General features: G+C 37.9%; 1 protein-coding gene across 1 annotated transcript in view; it reads left to right on the forward strand.

The window, feature by feature from the left end:
- LOC149817632 (protein SWEETIE-like) overlaps positions 1-21,724 on the forward strand; it is a 180,327-nt gene that overhangs the window by 124,843 nt on the left and 33,760 nt on the right. The window contains exons 35-40 of the mRNA XM_089985742.1: positions 2,265-2,321; positions 2,509-2,595; positions 2,682-2,810; positions 2,958-3,161; positions 3,235-3,699; positions 3,952-4,017. Of these exons, the coding sequence (XP_089841868.1) occupies positions 2,265-2,321; positions 2,509-2,595; positions 2,682-2,810; positions 2,958-3,161; positions 3,235-3,699; positions 3,952-4,017 (1,008 nt within the window). The remainder of the gene's footprint in view (positions 1-2,264; positions 2,322-2,508; positions 2,596-2,681; positions 2,811-2,957; positions 3,162-3,234; positions 3,700-3,951; positions 4,018-21,724) is intronic.

Consider the following 21,724-nt stretch of genomic DNA (forward strand, 5'->3'; position numbering starts at 1 on the left):
AAATGGATCATTATGGGCTGTGTGAGCCTTGAACATGTGTTGCTCTTTGTTTTAGTTGTTCCATGCATTGCAAAAATCAAATGTGATATTATGGTTTTAATTGCACTGTTCTATATTGCCACATGCTGTAGTCCCGTGAAGAGCTTCACATGTTGATTTACGAGTTTGTGTTATTAATTCAACATGTTGAATTACAAATTAAAAGAGATGAATTAATAACAAGATAAAAAAAATTAAAGAACAGTGTAATCTACGTTTCTTTGATGTCCCTTCTATAGTATGAGAATCTTTGACATTGCGGTTTTGGAGAACCGTGAGGATACTAAAACTCCACGTGCGTTGTTGTTGCCCCTAAACCCGATATTGAGGTTCTTCTTCTGGCCATAGTTTTAGGGAGAATCCGCCGCTTTGTCTGGGGGTGGTGTGTATACACAACTGTTGTTTTGGTATACCAAGAAAGTATCATTAAGGTTGTTTATTTTCATTGTGTCTCGACATTGGTTGTTGATTTTCAATGTTTCGATGAATGATATTGATTCCTGATATCGGTCGAGGGCTAAGTTTGTAATTTAGTAATAAAATACAACTTGTGTGTTGAGTTACCCTAGGAGCCATACTTGAACTCGAGAACTTTTACCTGTTTGGAGTATCCGCGAGCAACAATAATTAAAAAGAGGAACTTAAATTGTGTGCATTTAATAGGGACATGCATATGAAAAGAAAACTCTGATAAAAGATAATAATTTATTCATGCATGGACATAGAAATCATGCATATTCCTGCTATGCATATTTACTTGTTTCCTTAATTGTGATATATTGGTGAATGCATGATGTTTGTTTTCTAATGCATATTAAATGTATTTAATGCTTAATTTATGATCCTTGTTGTTTATTAATTGTTCCCTCATGCTTAATAATTGTTCTCTATTGCATGAATAGTTAATTGAGTATGAATTTTTCATAATTGTATCACTCTAAAATATTGCATGAATCTTATTTGTGTTCTTTTACTTGTTTCGTTAGAGGGATTCGTACACAGAATTCTTTGAATTCTGACACTCCTACTTTTGTATTTTTCGCAGCCTTAGAGGCTCAGTGAGGTGATTTGCTTTGCGAGGAGCTAAGAGGGCACAACGATTTTTTGACAGACGTTTTTTTTGAACAACATGTCTCTTCTTTATGCTTTATTTATATTATTTACTTATGTCTCAGACTTTATGCATTTTAATAAATAAAGTTTGTGCTTGGTTTGGATGATGAGTATAAGATCTCTTGTGGTGGTGGTTGTATTTAAACTGTAAGGGCTCCGGGTTTTTGGGAAGGTTTCCGTACTTGTTTAAAAAAAATTATCACTTTTTCACGGGTATGGTTATGAGTTGGGGTCGTTACAGGTAATATTGTAAAAATCACCTTAGAGTGTTTTTTTTTACAAGTTTACCTCGCTATATGTTAAGGCATCATAAGAAAAATATAAAATTCAGTTATCTTATTAATTAAAGAAAATATCCTTACATTACAGACAATTGCAACACTCGTATTTACTTTTCTAGTCATGGTAAACCGTGTCACCTGGGTATGGGTGCGGGTGCCAGTATGGGTATAGAGAGTAGTATGGGTATAGAGAGTACGTCACGGAAATTCCAAAAAATGTGGGTACGGGAACATGGCTATATATATATATATATTAAATATCACATAAATACAAAATAAATTCAAAATAAACTGAATATAATATATTATATACTGAAAATATATATTATATACTGAAAATATAATATATAATATAATATAATATAATATAGGACACACAAAATGGCATGTCCGGTACTCATACCCGTGTCCTGTGTCCTGGTAACATAGGTTAAACCTAATGTGTTTAACTCAACTAGCATCCTGTAATATGCAAGGCAGCTGCTATATCAAGAGCCCTGACATTGAAACTGAAGATCTGTTTGTCTAGTCCAAAAATAATGAATTTAAGTATTTTTTCCAAATGAAATTAGAAAACAAGAAGACACAAATCTTAATCCTTCACCATTTATGGATATGCTTATTCTGTTGCGGCATTTAGTTTGCAATTGGCACATAAAGACTGGGCATAATTATCTGTATCCGTGTTAATTTGTATGGTGATGCGTTTGCAGTGTCTTTTCTTATGTCCTGGTTATTCACCATTTATTATCATACCAACATTGTATAGGTGAAATTTATATGCTATTGTTCTAAAACATTATATATTTTTAATTCATTTTTTCATGTCAGTTTGAGAAGACTCCTGATCCAGAACTTCCTGGTCATCTTCTAATGGAACAATATCAGGTTATTCTCTGACTTGCTGTTGTACTAAATGTTCTGCAAAATTTTGCCAATCAAATTTTGCATTTGTTAGCATTATTACTTATCTCCCAAATACTTTTTTGGTCAGATCTTTGTCAAGGTAGCAATGATAGTTTATTTGAGAATCTATGGCAGATGATCCTAGTTATTCTGGTTTGTTGGATGTCAGGCACAACTTGTTTCTGCTGTTCGAACTGCTTTGGATGTAACTTACAGTCCTCTTCTTTTGGAAGCTGGTCTTCAACTAGCTACAAAGGTGTGCATTTCATATCTTTGGACATATTTTATCCTTCTGATTTCACATTTGTATGGAATAACAGTAAGTCATAATAAACATTTCAGATTCTTACAAGTGGCATTACTAGAGGGGATCAAGTTGCACTTCAGCGCATATTTCAATTAATTTCACGGCCACTGCATGACTTTGAGGACATCTATTATCCATCTTTTGCAGAATGGGTGGCATGCAAGGTTTAACTTTGTGGTAGATTGTGCATTTGAATTTCCTTTTCTCAAATAACTTTTTGTACTGGGTATGATGAAGTTATGCTTGGTTCATTTTTTTATGGTCTGTTTATGCTTACTATTCTGGTTTTCTTTTTCTGGTGTGTGGTTAAGATCAAGATACGACTTCTAGCAGCACATGCTTCTGTGAAATCTTATGCCTATAAGTACTTGAGAAGACATCCAGAAAGCCTACCTCATGAATATGCATCACTAATTCCTGCTTTCTCAAAGACCTCAAGCATATTAGGAGCATACTGGATTTCAATGCTCAATGACTTCATCCATATATGTTTTGGTTTGCAGTTCCTGACTAACGTAAGCTGTCTTTGATATGATTTTTTCTCCTTTTCCCCCCTCTTGCATGTTTTCACTGCTCCATTCTTTGCAGTTCAAGCCTTTCTTTGTTGGAATTCGATCTTCACTGGTTTCATCATTGGTGAGGCCCTGTCTTGATGAAGCCTGGGCAGCAGTTCTGCAAGCAGTCACATTAGATTCTGTCCCTTTACAGACAGAAATAGATGGAACATCCAAATCAGTAGCAGGAGAATTATCATTGCCAACTAGTTGTTTGTCTGGGTACAGCATGGTCACATTGTCACTTGGAGAATTCAGTTTCCTTTGGGGTTTTGCATTACTTTCTCTCTTTCAGGGACAATCAGATGATTCTAAGCACAACTCAAAGCTTTTTTGTTCTGCCAAATATCTTGTTAGCAGAAATGCAGGAGATAAAGAGTCAAGCCATCTGGATTTGAAACTCCATGAGGTTGCATTAGTTGCCATTCTTTCTCTCTCAACTAAACAGTTTTATTATTCAGAAATGATTTCCTTGGACCTTTGCAGAGAACTTGTGCAGGTATTTCTTTAAAATACCATCTTCATACATGTTTTCTGTTGGTTAAACTTTATCTTTTTGTGCTTTACTTGTCTTTTACTTTGTTTTTCTTTCGATCTTTATGTGCTATATGATTTTGCATGTGATATGGAATTAGCAAATCCTCGTTTCTATCCACATGCTGTATGTTGGTAAAAGGAAGTATTTCTGAAGAGACTAAATCATTAAATTCAAAATTGGCATCTTGACGTCCTTCCCTTTTTATTCCCATAGGCTCTGCTATACCTCGACTGCGTGGATGTTTCATGGAATGATCTTCTCATAAATTTACTAGCACAGGTAAGGCATTTACACATTTTTCTATCATGCCCAATTCTATATAATTTCTGTTATCAATTTAACATGTTATTTATTGTATAAAGATTCCTCATCTTGCACCTTTTAACTTACGCCATTAGTTCAGTGTATCATTTTTTTACAGTCTGTAGCTCGTATCTCATGCTAAACAATTGACTTATGTTGTTAGGGAAAAGGAATTGCTGTTTTGGTAAAGGCTGTAGCTCTGTCGGTTGTATTTATTTTTTCCCCCTTCTCTTCTCCAAGTTATCCAAGTTTTGGAACTGAACATTGTTTGAAATCAGAACATGCAATTTTGATTAATATCACGTGGAGCAAATGTTCAGCCATATGACAGATCAGGAAGTCATGGGTCAGTAAAAAAATTGAAATGATGCAAGATTTCAAATGTCCAAATCTTGTAGTTACTAAAGAACAATCACCAACACATTATGCTAGTGAGCTGTTGGCAAACATACAATGTAATATCTGCAAATTTTAAGGTTTTGGGCCCGGGATCCGTTACCCAGATCCAAAAGAATATATAATAAAAGATTTGGGTAATTGAGGTTTGGACCCACATTGGAGCCAACCAGATCCAATTTATGGATCCATTACCCGGATTCATGTGGATCTGACAGTTCACTGCCAGCTCGGATCCATGCTAGGATGGATCCAACACTATAAAGCTGACTCGGATCCACGTTAGAGTGGATTCGGTATCGCGGGTCACGGGGTTTGGACCCGGACCGACCCTCTATTAATAAAGCATTGATTATAAGAATTGTGCCTAGGGCACGATTCTTGCTAAAGAAAATCAAGAAGGGGAGAGGAGGGGGTTACAAAAGGTAACCGACCCCGTCGTTCTCGGAGAGAGGGGAGGGGGGGTTCGCTCGATAAAAAGGGGATTGGAGAGGGTCTCGCCCCTCTTCCTTCCACTACGTCTCTCTCTCTCTATGTTTCCCATCTCTCTTCTCTCTCTCGTTTTCGCGCGCGACTGCAAGGCCACCAGAACTGGCTCTATCACACTCATTGCACAACCAGGGACAGTCTGCGCTACTGAGATCACTGCAGCAACCACCACCTCACCAGAAAAAGGTAGGGTTACTGTGCATTTTCTTGTTGGGAAGGTCATGGGTCTTGCATGCCGTGTGGGTCGTCCAGAAACCCCAAATCAATTGAGTTGGGGGGGGGGTTCGGCTTCTGCAAAAAAAAAAAAACCCGAGTGATGTAGGATGCCGTGTTTTTTTGGTGGGCTATTGAATGTGCTCGGGTGTGTGCGTGGGCAGTCAAAAGGAAAATCCCCAAATTAAGGGTTTCTATAAACCCTAAACCGAAACCCCTAAATCTACGATTTGGGGGTTTCAGTCGGTTATTATAAAGTGAGTTATGGATTTCGGATAGTAGGGGTTCTCTGATTTTTTGTAGTGTGCTGTGATTCAAGTAAGTAGTTTTTGTTACACAAAGATCAGTTTAGATATGCAGTACGATTATGCATTTTCCCTATATGCATCTAAAGAAACTAAATGGGTGGATTGCTGCCTGTACATTTTTGAGAAACTTAACCGATTTCGGATAGGGGTTTGCATTTTCACGCTTAACACAGATTTCCAGGTTAGAATGCATAAGTGAGTTTATTATTGTCTAGGGTTGGTGAAAATTATTTATTTCTCCAGTTGCAGGGTATGGGGCAGGGTTGTCTTGTTAATCTTGATCATTGATTTGCAGAATCATAGTTTTCTTTTTTGTTTACAACAATGTTATTAGAGAGCCTGGCAATTACCTTGATCTCTGTTTGTTTGTCTTAGAAGTCTTTTACACGGCCTTCACAGACTTATCCCTATTATTTCCCTCATCGATAGAGTTGACATATTAGCAGAAAATTGTGAAATCTGAATTTTTGCAATTGGACTTTGTATTTTGTGCTACTTTATTTCACATTCATTCATTTTTTGCTATGTCGATCTTTTAATCCAATTAGTCTTGCAAATCTGGTATTAAGTGTTGCGACGGTGGCTGGACTTCAATGAGCATTTGAATTTCCTGTTGCTGATTGTATTTTTCAGTTCATACACACGCAGCTAGTGTCATATTTTATTGAACATGCCACTAAACAGAAGCCTACGTGTTTGGGTTTTTCGTATGTTCTGACCTTCTTTTCCATGAGCAAATAATTGCATGTCCTGAAATTATTATGCCCAGAATATTGCATGGTTTAGAATAGAAGTTTGTACAGAATGTATGATTGACTAATTAAATCATTATAAGCTCTGGTAGATAAATAACCTATACACCTCTGTCAAACTGTTAGGTTGTACGAGTATATGCTGATTCATAAGCATGACAATTTCTGCAAGTATAATTGGGTTGCTATCACAGAAATCTGCCCCGGTCATTCCTTTACTAATTGTTGTATAACCTGAACTGTATATGTGTCCATATACAGATGGACCTTTAAAACATGACAATTGGGTGAAGTTCGGTATAACTTGAAATTGGGTCTCATGAAGTATCGTTTGTTCCTAAAAAGAAAGTTCTGGAACCAATTCTTCCAGTAATAGAGTGGTTTGCCATACACAAAGTTGAGGGTGTTTGTCGATTGGTTGTTTTATGATAGAATAAACTGAAAAATGAATATCAACACATGTTTGGTTCTTGATGGAGGAATGGGTAATACATGTATAGTGGAGTCTGTAGGTGCATTCACATGAGTACTTAAGGTTGCAATAGCATATACGTGCTTAATGAAGTTTGAATATGCATCTTTGAAGTATGGTCCAATATCTACATGCTAAACTAATTGAAAATATGCGTATGCATACACGTTTTGAAAGGGGTAGTAAATCTTATATATGTGTCTGGGGCTACACACTGTCATTTAAAAAAAACAAAAAACAAAAAACAAAAAACAAAAAACAAAAAACAAAAAACAAAAAACAAAACAGCATTTAGTATATGCAAGGATTGGTTGTGAATATAGTGTAAATTGTTCATATGCTTTGACTGATTAAGACATGCTTACGCCAAGTGTTATTTCAGTTTGTTGTAGCGCATGTACATATAATAAATATATGTATGCAGCGATGTAATTAAATCTCCAGATTTCTCTAAGTGTGGCGGTTTGATCCTTATGCACGCTAAAAATGGAACTTATCACATGCCTATTGATATACCCTGCTTGCTTTTGTTTTGAATGCAAATTGGTTGTCACATGCATACACAACTCCAAAGGTGGAATGTTCCAATATGTGCTTATGCAGGAGTGTCTCATGCTTACTTAATAAATGAAAGCATGTACAGGGCATAGTGGGGCCCGAACCTTTAGCTGACGGGTCAGCAAGGCGATAGGCCTACAAAAAAAATGTGTATTTAACACCTTGTGTTGCTGAATCTGGAATTTGAAAGTAATAAGCATGATGATTTTCAGATTTATTGTATGAATGTATTACATGCTAAAAGTGGAAGATTTCATATGATTTCACTAATGTGTCATGCCTGGACATTATGCTATTGTGAAAGTTGTTCCAGTGCATGTGCATACATGAAATCGATGTTGTTTAGCATGTATAATTCTGCATAAATGTTCAAATATACTTGTGAATCATGAATGACTGCATGTGTGTTAAGTGATTTCATGAAAGCTCTTGCACATGGATGGTGAACACATGCATATGAGTGTGGTAGCTCATGCACATTGTTAAATTGGTTTGAATGGATGTGCATTTAGAAGCATGTTAACCTCATTGCATATATTGCAAGTTGTTATGGCTTTTGCGTATGATGCACAGATGGTGTAAATGAATCATCACAGGCTTGGAGAGCCTTGAGCCTTGGTTTGCTCTTTCTTAAATTGTTTAAATGCATCGCAAAAATCACATTTATACTATGGTTTTAATTTTGTTGTTCATAATGCTAATATTGTTCATCCATGTTAGGTTGACATAGGTGCTCATGTACGAAATTTATAAGTTCTGCCCAGTGACATGTACATGTGATTGATCTTGCTAATCAGTGGTTCATTGTCCTGGTTATGCCATCATTATTATGAGCATGTATTGTCATTTAACTGCCAAGTTATTGATATTGTGCAATTAATGTAAGCATGTATTCTCGATAAAAATGTGTAATTTATGTGTACATACACACACTCGAAGGAGATATGCATTGGTGGATACACGTATGTGATGGAGGTAGCACACATATTGAGAATGCATATGATTGAAAAATGACATACTTATAATTGGGTTTATTTTTGCATGAGTGCACATGCTTTTGGCACTTTGGTCTAGTGTTATGAATGAAACACTACTTTGGTTTGGTTATGTGATGCATCGATGGCCTAAATGGACCATCATCGGCCTGGAGAGCCATGGGTTGATTCATTTTCATATATGTTTTGATTGTATCACTTAAACCACACAAGTTGGTATAGCACATTACTATAGTGTTCTAGTTGTTTACACGGGCTGAAGTCCCGTAAGGGTTCCCGCGAGGGAGGATGCGGGTTTTCACTTTACTTTTGCATATGGTGTTGCAAACTTAAAGAATTGACTTTAATAAAAATATAATAATTAAGAACAATATAATATATGTTCTGGGATCTTCTATCTGAAGAATGAAGATCTTAGAGATCCGGTCTTGGGGAGACTGTGAGGATACAAAAACTCCGTGGGCTTATGTTGTTCCCTGAACCTGATATTGAGGTTATTTCTCTTGGCCACGTTTTTTGAGAGAGTCTGCCACTTTACTTGGAGGTGGTGTGTTTGATACAACTGTTTTTGTTTTGGTACCAAAGAAGTGACACATGTGGGCGTGGGGTGTCCCCGACATTAGATGTGAAGGTCTAATGTTCCGAAGGTGATTCGGTCGAGGGTTAAGTTTGAAACCCAGTAATAAAATATAAATTGTGTGTTAAGCTACCCTGAGAACCTTACTTGACCTCGGGGATTGTACCCGTTTGGTGTATCTACGGACAACGGTAATTAAAAAGAGGAGCTTAAATTGTATGCATTTAATAGGGCATGCATATGGAAAAGAAAAAAACTTAAATGAAAGATAACAAAGAATTCATGCATTGCACTTAAATGGTGCATATTCATGCTATGCATTAGAACATGCATATGTTATATGTTTCCTTAATTGTTATATGATTTATGGACGCGTGATGTTTAACTTCTAATGCATGTTAAATACCTTGTTCTACTTGAATTGTAATTCATGGTATCGACTAATGTTTTTTTATGCCTAATAGATGCACCATGTGGTGTGAATGCTTACCTGAATCATGTAATTGTCATAATTGCATTCATCTGAATCATTGTATGAATTCGTATTTGTAGTCATGAGATATTTATATGTTGTTATTGATATTACCTGCCAGTTAACTTCTGATAAATTGTTGACTGTCGTAGCATAGACCTTTACTTATTCTTGTATGTGCAGAAAATCACACTCGGCACCCGCACCACATACTTGACACATAATATACCTGCAAGAAGAATTACAATAATTTCTACTTAGACAATTGTAGTCTAATTTCTATAAATTTTCAGGTGAAGAGTAGAAGTTATGAGCAACTGCGGGATGAGGCTTCGATCGAGAATTTTGATTTACTGTTCGAAGGATAGTGTGAGAAACTCTAATGCTATTATTCATTAATAATGAAATGAATGTTTTGGTTTGCTTACCCTGTAATGTTCTGGAATGCTTAACCCTATGGTATGACTTGTTTCCGCTGTACTGAAAAGAAAATTTCCTCAAAATTTGGGTTAAGCTTTCGGGGCGTTACATACAAGGCTTGTTTCTTGTGTTTACCTTTTTGACATTGCGTCTTCTGTTTTACTACCTCTTACTACAGTCTTTTATTTTGGTCCTTCTCTTCTAGTTCTCGATGATGTCCATCTCAAAGTGATAAGTGTAGTGAATGCATTGAATGTAAGAATCGAGATGTGGAGGCTAGGGATCAGAAGCAGGTGATAGACTTTCTTATCACTCTACGTTCTGAATTCGTTGGTTCTCCCTACCCTAGTGCAGACTTTCAATGGGATTCTTGCACTTGAGACTAAGCTCAAGTCTCTTGGTAGCCATCCTCCAACAAAGTGTGCTTGCAGTGTCTCATTAGTTCAGTGGTATGGTAGAGGTAGAGCCGGAGGTTGGTCCAGTGGAAGTCGTGGTGACATGAGCTCCACCTAGTTTCATTACTGCAAGCAATGTTGTATCATACTGTATCATATGATACCTATCAGTACTATAAGGAATATCGATACGATACATTGCGTATCGTATTTATCGTATAATATATGTTCGTATTGTACTATCATGGGCTAAACTTCAAAGTCTCGTGCGGCGTTGGGTGAACCTTGACCCAATAAGCCTTGGTGAGTTCCAAAAGCAAACACAATGGATCTTTTCAAAAGCAATAAGTGAGCAAGCTAAATTGCATGCAAACACACAATTATAAGGAGGCAGCAGTTACATACAACAGGGAGTAGAGAGAGAGGGAGAAAATAGAGGGAGAGAGATGAACGTTTAACAACAATCAATTCATTGAATGCAAGAAATATACAATAATGCCACACACCACATTCTCATTAAGGGAAATGTAAAAGTACAAGTATTTAAATTTATACAAAAGGTTTCAAGGCCAATAGGCCATTGTGAGCCATCCAGGGCTTTCAGTAGACTATTACAAGGCAAAACTCTGTGCAAAAAGTTTTGGGCATAACATTCTCCCCCGCCTAAGCTGTTGACATCCTCGCCGACAGGGACCATGCTTCATACTTGTTCACTACAGAGGGAAACTAGTGGACGTTTTTCGCTTTCTCCCAATTGGCCTTCCTCTTATGGCAATCCTTTCCACTTGACTAGATATTGCACAAATTATTCATGATATACTCTACTTCTTTGGTGTCAGTTGTGCAGAGAGGTGCTGACGCTCTCTTTGGCGGGTTGCGGTTGCTATCTTCTTCATCGATGCGAAACAACTTGAGGTTGCCGACGTGGAAGACTGGATGTGCTTGAAAGTGAGGAGGAACTTCAAGCTTGTAGGCGAGATTTCTTGCTTGATTGATGACAGGAAATGAACTTTCATATTTGCGGACGATGCCATGATAGAGACCCTAGAAGATCCTGGTTCTCTTGGGGTACAACTTGACCAATACTTGGTCTCTAACTTTGAATTCTGAAGAGCGGTGCTTCTGATCCGCCCACTTCTTCATCTCCTTGGTAGCTTTGTGCAGGAATAACTTGGTCAGCTCTGTCTGATCCTGGCAATCTTGAGCAAAACGGTGGGCAAGTGGAGCCTTGCGGTAATACTCGTAAATTTTATCAGATAAATAAACTTTAAATTTACGTCCTTAGGTTGTTACAAGGATATTGTATTGTTTTAATTGTTTATTTGTATTGGATCCCAGATATCCTGTTTGGATCTTCAATGTCGGATCCTTATTGTCTGGTTCGATTCTTCAATATTGAACCCCAAACATCTTAATTTAATATAGATGCCAGTCGATGGATCAGATCTCTGATATTGAAAATTTAATAATAAACTTCGGACAAATGGATTAGATCTTTGGGATTGGAACCTCAATATCATGGTCAAATTTGATATTGGATCCAGGTCGAATTCAATGGATCCATGAAGTGCCTATAACACTTTAGAGGGATCCGAAATAGCACAGGCGATGGTTGGATCCACATTTGGATCCTGGACATCGAAGGGGTAAATAGGGTAGAATCCAATCAAATTTTTATGTGTGGATCCATACTAGCTTTGTCTGGATCCATAGTGTGAAGAAACTTCAGATCCTTAGATCTGGATTTCTTAAAGGGTTTCATGAGCAAGATGGATCTTGGATCCATAGTAAATTGTGGGGGATCCATAACAAGGTCATTGAACTCAAATAAAATTTTAATTGGGGTTACATTAAAAAAAACTAATACTTTAAAATCTAAGAGGAGATCCGGATCCACGAATGGATCCGGATAGGCCCCAGCGTGGACCCAACGAAAGGTGGGTCACGGGTTCGGTCGAACCAAACCCGCACTTGCTCATGCGTTAAAATGAAAGAACAACAACAACAACAACAACTAAGCCTTCATCCCAAAACAATTGGGGTCGGCGATATGAACCAACAAAGAAAATCATTCTGGGTCTTCCACATGAATCCTTCTCCTCCAATCATTTCTATCCAATGCCATGTCCTCGGTGAGGTTCAAAGCATTCATATCCTTTCCTATCATCTCCATCCAAGTCTTCCTAGACCTACCCCGACCTCACTAATATATTTTCCCATTTCTCCATCATTCTAACTGGAGCATCATTAGGCCCTCGCCGAATATGTCCAAACCACCGTAAACGATTCTCTCTCATCTTATTTTCAATGGGTGAATCGCTTACCTTCTTACGTATATCCTCGTTCTGAATCTTATCTTTTATTATATTTCCACACATCCATCTAAGCATACGCATCTCAGCTACACTCATTTTTTGAATATGATGTCTCTTGGTAGCCCAACATTCCGTACCATATAGTAAAGCGGGCCTAATAGTCATCCTATAAAACTTTCCCTTCAACCGCAATGGAATTCTACGATCGAACAACACTCCAGTTGCACTTTTCCATTTCATCCACTCAACCTTTGTCCTATGCTTTACATCTCCATCAATTTCTCCATACTTTTGAATGATAGATCCCAAATATTTGAAACAATCATCCACCGGTATTTCTTGCTCACCAAGCTTCACTACACTCTCATCACTACTTTGTTGCTTACTAAACCGACATTCCATATATTTTGTCTTACTCTTACTCAACTTAAAACCTCTTGCTTCCAATGTCTGTCTCCATAATTCTAACTTAGCATTAACCCCAGCTCTAGACTCATCAAATCAAAACAATATCATCAGCAAACAACATACAACACGACACATTTTCTTGAATTGATCTCGTAAGTTCATCCATCACTATAGCAAATAGGAAAGGGCTTAAAGCAGATCTTTGATGTAACCCAACCGTTATAGGAAAATTGATTGTCACCCCTCCACAAGTGCGGACATTGGTTACTACTCCTTCGTACATATCTTTAATTATACTAATGTACTTGAGAGAAACACCTTTCTTCATCATTGTCCACCAGAGAACGTCCCTAGGTACTCTATCGTATGCATTCTCCAAATCAATAAAAACCATATGCAAATCTTTGTTGCTCTCTCCATATTTCTCAATAAGTTGTCTAAGAAGATGTATAACTTCCATAGTTGATCTTTCAGGCATAAAACCAAATTGATTCTCCGATATCATGACAACCTTCTTCAACCTAGACTCAATCACCCTCTCCCAAAGTTTCATAGTATGACTCATGAGTTTTGTACCATGATAGTTTGTGCAATCTTGTATATCACCCTTATTCTTATATATAGGCACCAAAGTACTCTTCCTTCACTCATTAGGCATCTTATTTGTCCGCCAAATTGAAAGATTTTCAATGTTCTCGTCCTTCCCTGCGTGAAAGCTGAGAAACAAGAGAGAGATAGAGAGGGAGAGAGGAACTGCAAGAAAATCGATACCCACGTTGTTTTTTCTTAGGGTCGGCTGCTGTATTAACTTCTTTATAATAACATACCATTACAGAGATTAGGGTACAAAAGTATCCTTATTACAAAAGAATAAATTACATCTTGCCATTAATGAAAAGGCAATGATCACGAGTCTGGATCTTCAGATCCGTGACTCGTGACAAGGGGAATACACTTATTTTCACCCTCCCTCAAGTTGTGCATGATCTTGAACCATGAACAACTTGCCTTTTAACATCCAAAATCTGTCTTTTGTCAATCCTTTTGTAAATATATCCGCCACTTGATCTGTAGTTCGTACAAATTTAGGCTCAATCTCTTTCTCTTCTACCTTTTGTCTCACAAAATGCTTATCTATTTCAATATGTTTGGCACGACTGTGATGGATTGGATTAAAAGACATACTAATGGCACTCTGGTTGTCACACAAAAGAAGTGATCGAGAGATCGATTCTCCTATTTCTGTCAGTAAGTGTCTAATCCAAGTAGCTTCAGCAGTGGCGGCTGCCATTGACCTGTATTCATCCTCTGTACTGGATCTGGCAACAACCTTTTGTTTCTTACTACTCCAAGAAACCAAATTCATCCCAACAAACACACAATAGCCGGATACTGATCTGCGTTCATCTGGGTCTCCCGCCCAGTCTGCATCAGAATAAACTGTGATCTCATGTGCATTTTGCCCGTTGGTCTTTCTCTTATATAAGAGGCCATTCCCAACCGTTCCCTTCAGGTATCGAAGTATCCGTTTAACTGCTTCCATATGCCCTTCACTTGGTGCATGCATAAACTGAGATACTTGATTCACGGAGTATACTATATCAGGATGAGTAAAAGTGAGGTATTGTAACATACCCACTATGCTACGGTACTGTGTGGGATTATCAAATGGATCCCCGTCTTGAGAGCTAAGCTTTTGATGAAGAACACTAGGAGTTCCCAAGGGCTTGCAGTCTTTCATACCCGCTTTATTGAGAACATCAATGGTATACTTATGTTGAGTGAGAGTCATCTCTTCAGAGGTACTGTCGACTTCAACTCCAAGGAAGTATCGTAGTTTGCCAAGGTCCTTCATTTTGAACCTCTGATTCAAGAGATGTTTGACTCCTTCAATGTGCTTATTGGAATTACCAGTGATTGATGATATCATCTACATATATCAACAACAGAGTAACTGTGTCTTGGTTCTTAAATATAAATAAGGAGTGGTCAAGAAGAGATTTCTTAAAACCATATTTTTGTATTTCAAGAGAAAAACTATCGAACCAAGATCGAGATGCCTGCTTCAATCCATATATCGCCCTTTTTAGTCTGCAGACATATTTTGTAGGATTGCCTTCTGCGTAACCAGTGGGTTGTTCCATGTATACTTCTTCTCTCAAATTTCCATGAAGAAAAACATTCTTCACATCAAGTTGGCTAATAGTCCATTGATGTTCAATAGCTAAAGAAAGTATGACTCTGATTGTCCGCATCTTCACCACTGGACTAAAGGTTTCATCATAGTCCTGTCCTTGCTCTTGTGTAAAACCTTTTGCTACAAGTCTCACCTTGTATCGCTCTATAGTCCCATCTGGTTTATACTTTATTTTGTACACCCATTTTGAACCAACAACATTTCTATCAGGTGGTCTTGATACGACATCCCACGTACCACATTCATGTAGAGCTTCCATCTCCTCATTCATTGCTTCAATCCATCTTCTGGAATTTGATGCTTGGGAGAACGTTGTGGGTTCATCTTCTTTATTCAAGGCTGTTAGAAAGAGTTGAAAATCTAATGAGAAATTTTCATAACTGACCCATCTTTCAATTGGATGACGAGAACGGGTGGATCTTCTGGTATCAACGATGTTGGATGTAGAGGATGTGTCCATGTCTGAATTAACTATGGTGAGCGGCTCTCTTTCTCGTCGAGTGTAGACAAAGCCTTTATACCTTTCTGGATTCAAAATTGGGTCTGTATTTTCATGGGCAATCATTTCATCAGTAGACACAAATTCCTTATCCTTTTGAGTACAATTTGAACAAACATCGCTAGCTCCTGAGAGAAGTTCATAATTCAACCAAGGATAATAAGCCTCGATTTTAGATTTTGATTCTGAAGAACTAGTACATTGACAATCAAAATTCAATTCATCGAAGATGACATTTCTTGATATTTTGATGCGCCTGCTCACCGGATCATAGCACCTGTACCCTTTATAGTCATCAGCATAACCCACAAACCTGCACTTCAGGGCCTTGTCTTGAAACTTGTGTCTCATTGACTTATCAACATGAACATAACATAAACAACCAAACACATGCAAATCATGGTAGTTGGGATGTACACTAAAAAGAGACAAGGAGACTTGTTTTCCAAAATAGTCATGGGCAATCGATTTATCACATGAACTGCAGAATGAAAAGCTTCTGTTCATAAAGTAATCGGAAGACTACTATCATGCATCATGCTCATCGCACTCTCAACAATATGGCGATGCTTCCTTTCAGCAATCCCATTTTGCTGAGGTGTGTGTGGGCAAGACACCTTTTTTCTTATCCCGTTACTTTGAAGAAAGTTAGTAAAGTCAATGGAAGAAAATTCACCTCCTCCGTCACATTGGAAACTAAGGATGTTTTCAGAAAATTGGTTTTTGACAAAGGAATGGAAGTTCCGGAACAACTTGAAAGTCTCAGATTTGTGTTTCATGAAAAATATCCAAGAATAACGGGAATAACTGTCAACAAATAAAAGATAATATCTAGTTCCAGATATGGAAGCAACTGGGGCAGACCCCCAAACATCAGAACAGATAGTCTCAAAAGGTCTTGAAGCTCTTTTATTGATAGAGTGAAATGGTAAAACATGACTCTTACATAAGAGACAACTAGAACATTTGTTGTCATTGACATTTATTCCTAAACTTGACTTGGGAATGAGGTTATTTGAAACAAGCTTTTCAATGAAACTAATACTGCAATGACCTAGACGACCATGCCAAAGATTTGACTTATTGATTTCAGAGACACTGAAGACACAGGTAGAATTTTCAGAAGGCAACGATGAGTGGAGCTTCAAGTTTGGTTCTGCAGAGCGAATATGTGTTGAAGGATCTTCTTGAAAGACATACATATTGCCTTGTCGTTTTCCTCTAGCGAACGTCTCCTTCCTGCAGAGATCCTTGACAAGAACAGAAGAGGGAGTAAATTCAATTGAGCCTTTGGTATCATCAACAAGTTTAGAGACTGAAACGATGTTTTTCTTGATATTAGGAGCATAAAGAACTTTTGAAAGGTTGATAGAAGATTCAGACAAGGGTATAATAGAGTTTCCAATATGAGAGATAGAGTGGTGTGATCCATCTCCAGTAACTATACTACTTCTACCAATGTAAGGAACAAGTTTTAGGAGCTTACCGGCATCACCAGTAACGTGAGTTGCTGCACCAGAGTCCACATACCAAGTACCTTGCTCATTCTGTTTTAGATTCAATTCTGCTAAGGCTGACAACAATAACTCTTTTACTTCTCCGCTGCTCCTTGTATTGTCTGTGCCTCGTCTTGCTTCAGTTTGTGGCGATTTTCCTTTATTTTGAGGATTGAACCAACAATTAGCTTTGATATGTCCCTTCTTATTACATAGAAAACAAGTAGGAATTGGCCTCTGTCTTTGTGGATTAAAATATGTGTTGGGTGTAGGTAACAGTCCACGACCTCCTTGACCACTTCTCCCTTGTCCTCCTTTACCCTTGATATCATAGCTTCTTCGTCCTCGTGCATAAGTAATCCCTGTAGCAAGAACTTCTTGGGTCCCAGTATGCATAGATGATTCTTCAGAAAATCCCTTTAGGTTCATCTCATATTGTAACAATTTTGCACGCAGATCTTCAAAATTGGGCAGCTCAGGTAAACACAACAAGGAAGTAACAATCATATGATAGTCGTGTCCCAATCCACTGAGGGTTTGCTGTACCAAATCTTTATCAGTTATTGTACTTCCAACAACTGCTAGCTGATCTGTGATAACCTTCATTTTGTTCAAATATTCCATGATGGTCATGGAATCCTTTCTTAACATTTGAAATTCTCTTTTAAGAAACATAATCCTGGCCTGAGAAACCTGTGAGTATGTCTGAACAAGTCTGTTCCAAAGTTGCATGGCAGTGCAGTCATCTGGAATTGCTACAAGTACCTCTTGTGACATTGTAGATGTAATATAAGCAACTAGCGCTTGGTCTCTTTTCATCCAAGCTACAAATTCGGGATTTCTAACATATACCGTAGTAGATTCTCCTTTGTTGTCCCTTTCTTCTCTTGATATGAACTCAGGAGGAACTGAAATAGATCCATCTAGATGTCCAGAAAGATCCTGACTCCTAATGAGAGGTATGATTTGCCTCTTCCAAGTCAAGAAGTTACCATTGTTTAACTTTTCAGACACGAGTTGACTGAGGAAACTTGAGGAAAGAACCGACTGAGTAGGAAGTGAATCCATGTTTCACAGAATGACGAGTGTTTCCAACACAATCTGTCTACAGTTTCTGTAACCCTTTTTTTTTTGCAGAAACTAATTCAGATCAATGGCTGATTGAAAACAGAAATTGAATATCTGTCAGATTTCTGTTTTTCAGAAAGGAGTGAATCCCGAATACTAAAACCACAAAAATATGGGAATATGAATTCACACTCGGTATTGACACAAAGCTTTCAAGCTATAGGAAATGAAATGGTAGAAATGAGGGTATTTCCAGATTGGCTTGGTCATATCTAATCAGGAATAGGGCTGAATCAAGTATTTAGCTGGATCAAATAAGACCCGATTGCGTGATTAGATCACGCTGACAGGTTAAAGAAAAACATATGGGGTTCAACGAAGGGTTTGAGATCAAAATTTAGGCTGAGTTTACCCAGTCCTCTTCTGAGTTAACTCAGATTTAGTTAGAGAAGAGAGTTGGATCAGATCTGATCGAGATCAAGAGACAGAAGAAAAAAAAATTGAGATTGGGAAAACTGGGTTAACGCAGATTAGTTAGAGACGAGAGTTTGATCAGATCTGATTAACGTCAGATCTGATCGAGATCAAGAGACAGAGAAATCGAAATTTGGGGAAACAAACGAGATTTAAAAAAAAAACAAAATCGAGATTAGGGAAACAAACGAGATTGGGGAAAACAGATGAAATTTGAAAAGAAAAAACAATTTCTTGACTTAGAAGAGAAAAAATCGAGAAGAGGCAGATCTTTTGGACATACCTTTGAGATCGATTTCAGTTTCAGCTGTAGCATAGCTCTGATACCATGAAAGATTTTCAATGTTCTCGTCCTTCCCTGCGTGAAAGCTGAGAAACAAGAGAGAGATAGAGAGGGAGAGAGGAACTGCAAGAAAACCGATACCCACGCTATTTTTTCTTAGGGTCGGTTGCTGTATTAACTTCTTTATAATAACATACCATTACAGACATTAGGGTACAAAAGTACCCTTATTACAAAGGAATAAATTACATCATGCCATTAATGAAAAGACAATGATCACGGGTCTGGATCTTCAGATCCGTGACCCATGACAAGGGGAATGCACTTCTTTTCACAAATCTTGTTAAAAAGATTTGTCAACCATTCTAAACCTTTCTCTCTCAAGCATTTCCAAGCCTCGATAGGTATACCATTTGGGCCAACTGCCTTTCTTGATTTCATTTTCTTCAAAGCCTCTGCAATTTCTTTCTTTTAAATCTTACGCATGAAGTCACAATTCATCTCATGAAAAGGAATGGACAAGTCTCCAAGATCCTGGGCATGACTTCCATCAAATATCTTATCAAAATAATCTTTCCATCTCTCCTTAATCTCCTCATCTTTGACTAAAACCCTTTGCGTTTCATCTTTGATACATCTAATCATACCCAGTTCCCTCGATTTCCTATCTCTCATCTTTGCAAGCCTATAAATATCCTTCTCGCCCTCTTTGGTATCTAACTTGCCATAAACCTCCTTATATACCTTATCCGTCGCGTTTCAAACTACTTTTTTAGGTTCCTTCTTTGCTATCATATACTTCTCCAAATTCTCATTATCACGACTCTTACTTAGATTTCTATAACACTCTCTTTTAACCTTAATAGCTAATTTGACATCCTCGTTCCACCATGATGTATCCTTACCTAGCGGTGCACCACCTTTAGACTCACCCAATACCTCCTTAGCCACCTTTCTCATACCACCTGCTATCTTATTCTACATTGATTCTGAATCCTCCTCGAGACACCAATCAACTTCCTTAACTACCTGCTCTACAAACATTCTTTGTTTAGCTCCTTTCAGTGCCCACCACTTAATTCTAGGATCTATCCTATGTCTATCCCTTTTGCAGCATTGTCTAATTCTAAGATCTAAAATTAAGACTCTATGTTGTGTTAAAGTGAAAGAACGAAAAAAAAATTGCCATACCCGATAAAATTGTGTTAGGATTCATTTCTGAACCCTAACGTAGCAAGCGAAAGGGGTTGGGGGAAGGGGTAGCGCAACCGACGGGGTGGGGGTAACAACCCTTCCGTTTCGGGGGCCACTCTCCTACAAATCCCCTCTCCTCTCTCTTCCTCTCACTCTCCTCTCCTCCCTGTTTCTGTCTTCTCGCTCTCTCCTCTCTTCCTCACGCTCTGTGTCCCTATTTCTCTCTCGGTTCCTCTCCCTCTGGGCCCGAGCTCGGCATGCTGCGACGCCGATAACGTCGACCGACCATTGTCTCTCGACAACAGCCTTCGATCGTCGGTTGAGGTAGGATTCTGTACATTGGCTTTTGGGTTATTGAGTGTGCTTGATGGTTTAAAGGTACCAGAGCACTATGAGTGGGTATTTGGAAAATCTTTCCTAATGGGCAATACGGGTTGGGTACCTGATACAGGTACTTGGGTTGATGAACTTGCACTCAATGTCAATAACACTGGTGAGAAATTTAAATTTAAATTCTGTGGCCTAATTGGTTTAAAGGTACTGGGACTTGTGTGCTTGACTGATTTAAAGGTATCAGAGCCCTCTTAGTGTGTGTATGCCTTGGTAAAATAACTAAGGTTGGGGACCTACTATTATGATAGTAGGAGGTAGTTTGGGGAAATGCCCCTGTACCTTGAGTAAATTAAATAAATGAGAAGATCAACTCACTCAAATTCGGGCTTACCTTGGAGAGGGTCGATGGTATAAAACTCCAAGGACATGTGTTCTGTGTTTTGAGCAAAAATGGGGGACCCTGACTACTAAATGTGTCTTAGGTGGCAGCTCTATATTCTTCTGCAAAAGTTAGGGATGCATCTTATTTTGGTTTGGCCCTTTGGAGGTTCTCTTGGCTACTGGCCGCTCCCTTGGGATTTCAGTTTCAGTTAGAACGTTCGGGTTAATAAAATACCTTTGAATAATATACCCCCGAATGTTCTATTCTGTTACGGTTGCCTTGGCCCGTGTGTACCCATCAGATAAGAAAAGATAAATACTAATTAGAACAGTTTAGGTATCACATTGAGTGGACTTAGCATATTGCTAGTCTTACATATTCTTGCAGAATGCATTTCCTTGAATTTCAGTATGCTTTAGTAATTGTAATTGTGAGATAATTGAATTCATATTATGACTGTTACATGAAGATTATGCATGTTGCTGTTACTGCATAGTCTGCTTTACTTGCTTCAGTATATTCTGAAAATCACACATGACACCCACATCACGTCATTGACACATGATATGCCTGCAATAAAATCTACAGTAATTCCTACTTAGACAGTTGTAGTCTAATTCCTATAAATTTACTACTTTTCAAGTGAAGAATAAAACATCATGAGTGTCTGCAGGATGAAGTTTCGATCGAGATGTTGATTTATTATGTTCTCGGGACAATCTCATATTAAATTTTAATTTATTATTATTTTTGTTATTTGGAAACTCTGATATCATTGATTATTTAAATAAAATAAATGTTTTTGCTTGATCACTCCTGTAATGCGCCTGAATGCTTAATCCAATGAAATGGTTGTTTCCGCTGTTATAAAAAAAAATCTCTAAAATTTTGGGTTAAAATTTTGGGGTGTTACAGTTATGGTATCAGAGCCTGGGAACAATAAACCTAAGATCACGGTCGTGCCACACCTTGCAAGCGCTTTGTGAG

Source organism: Nuphar pumila, chromosome 13, assembly GCF_984573655.1.
Source record: "Nuphar pumila chromosome 13, dmNupPumi1.hap1.1, whole genome shotgun sequence".
In the NCBI taxonomy this organism is placed as follows: domain Eukaryota; kingdom Viridiplantae; phylum Streptophyta; class Magnoliopsida; order Nymphaeales; family Nymphaeaceae; genus Nuphar; species Nuphar pumila.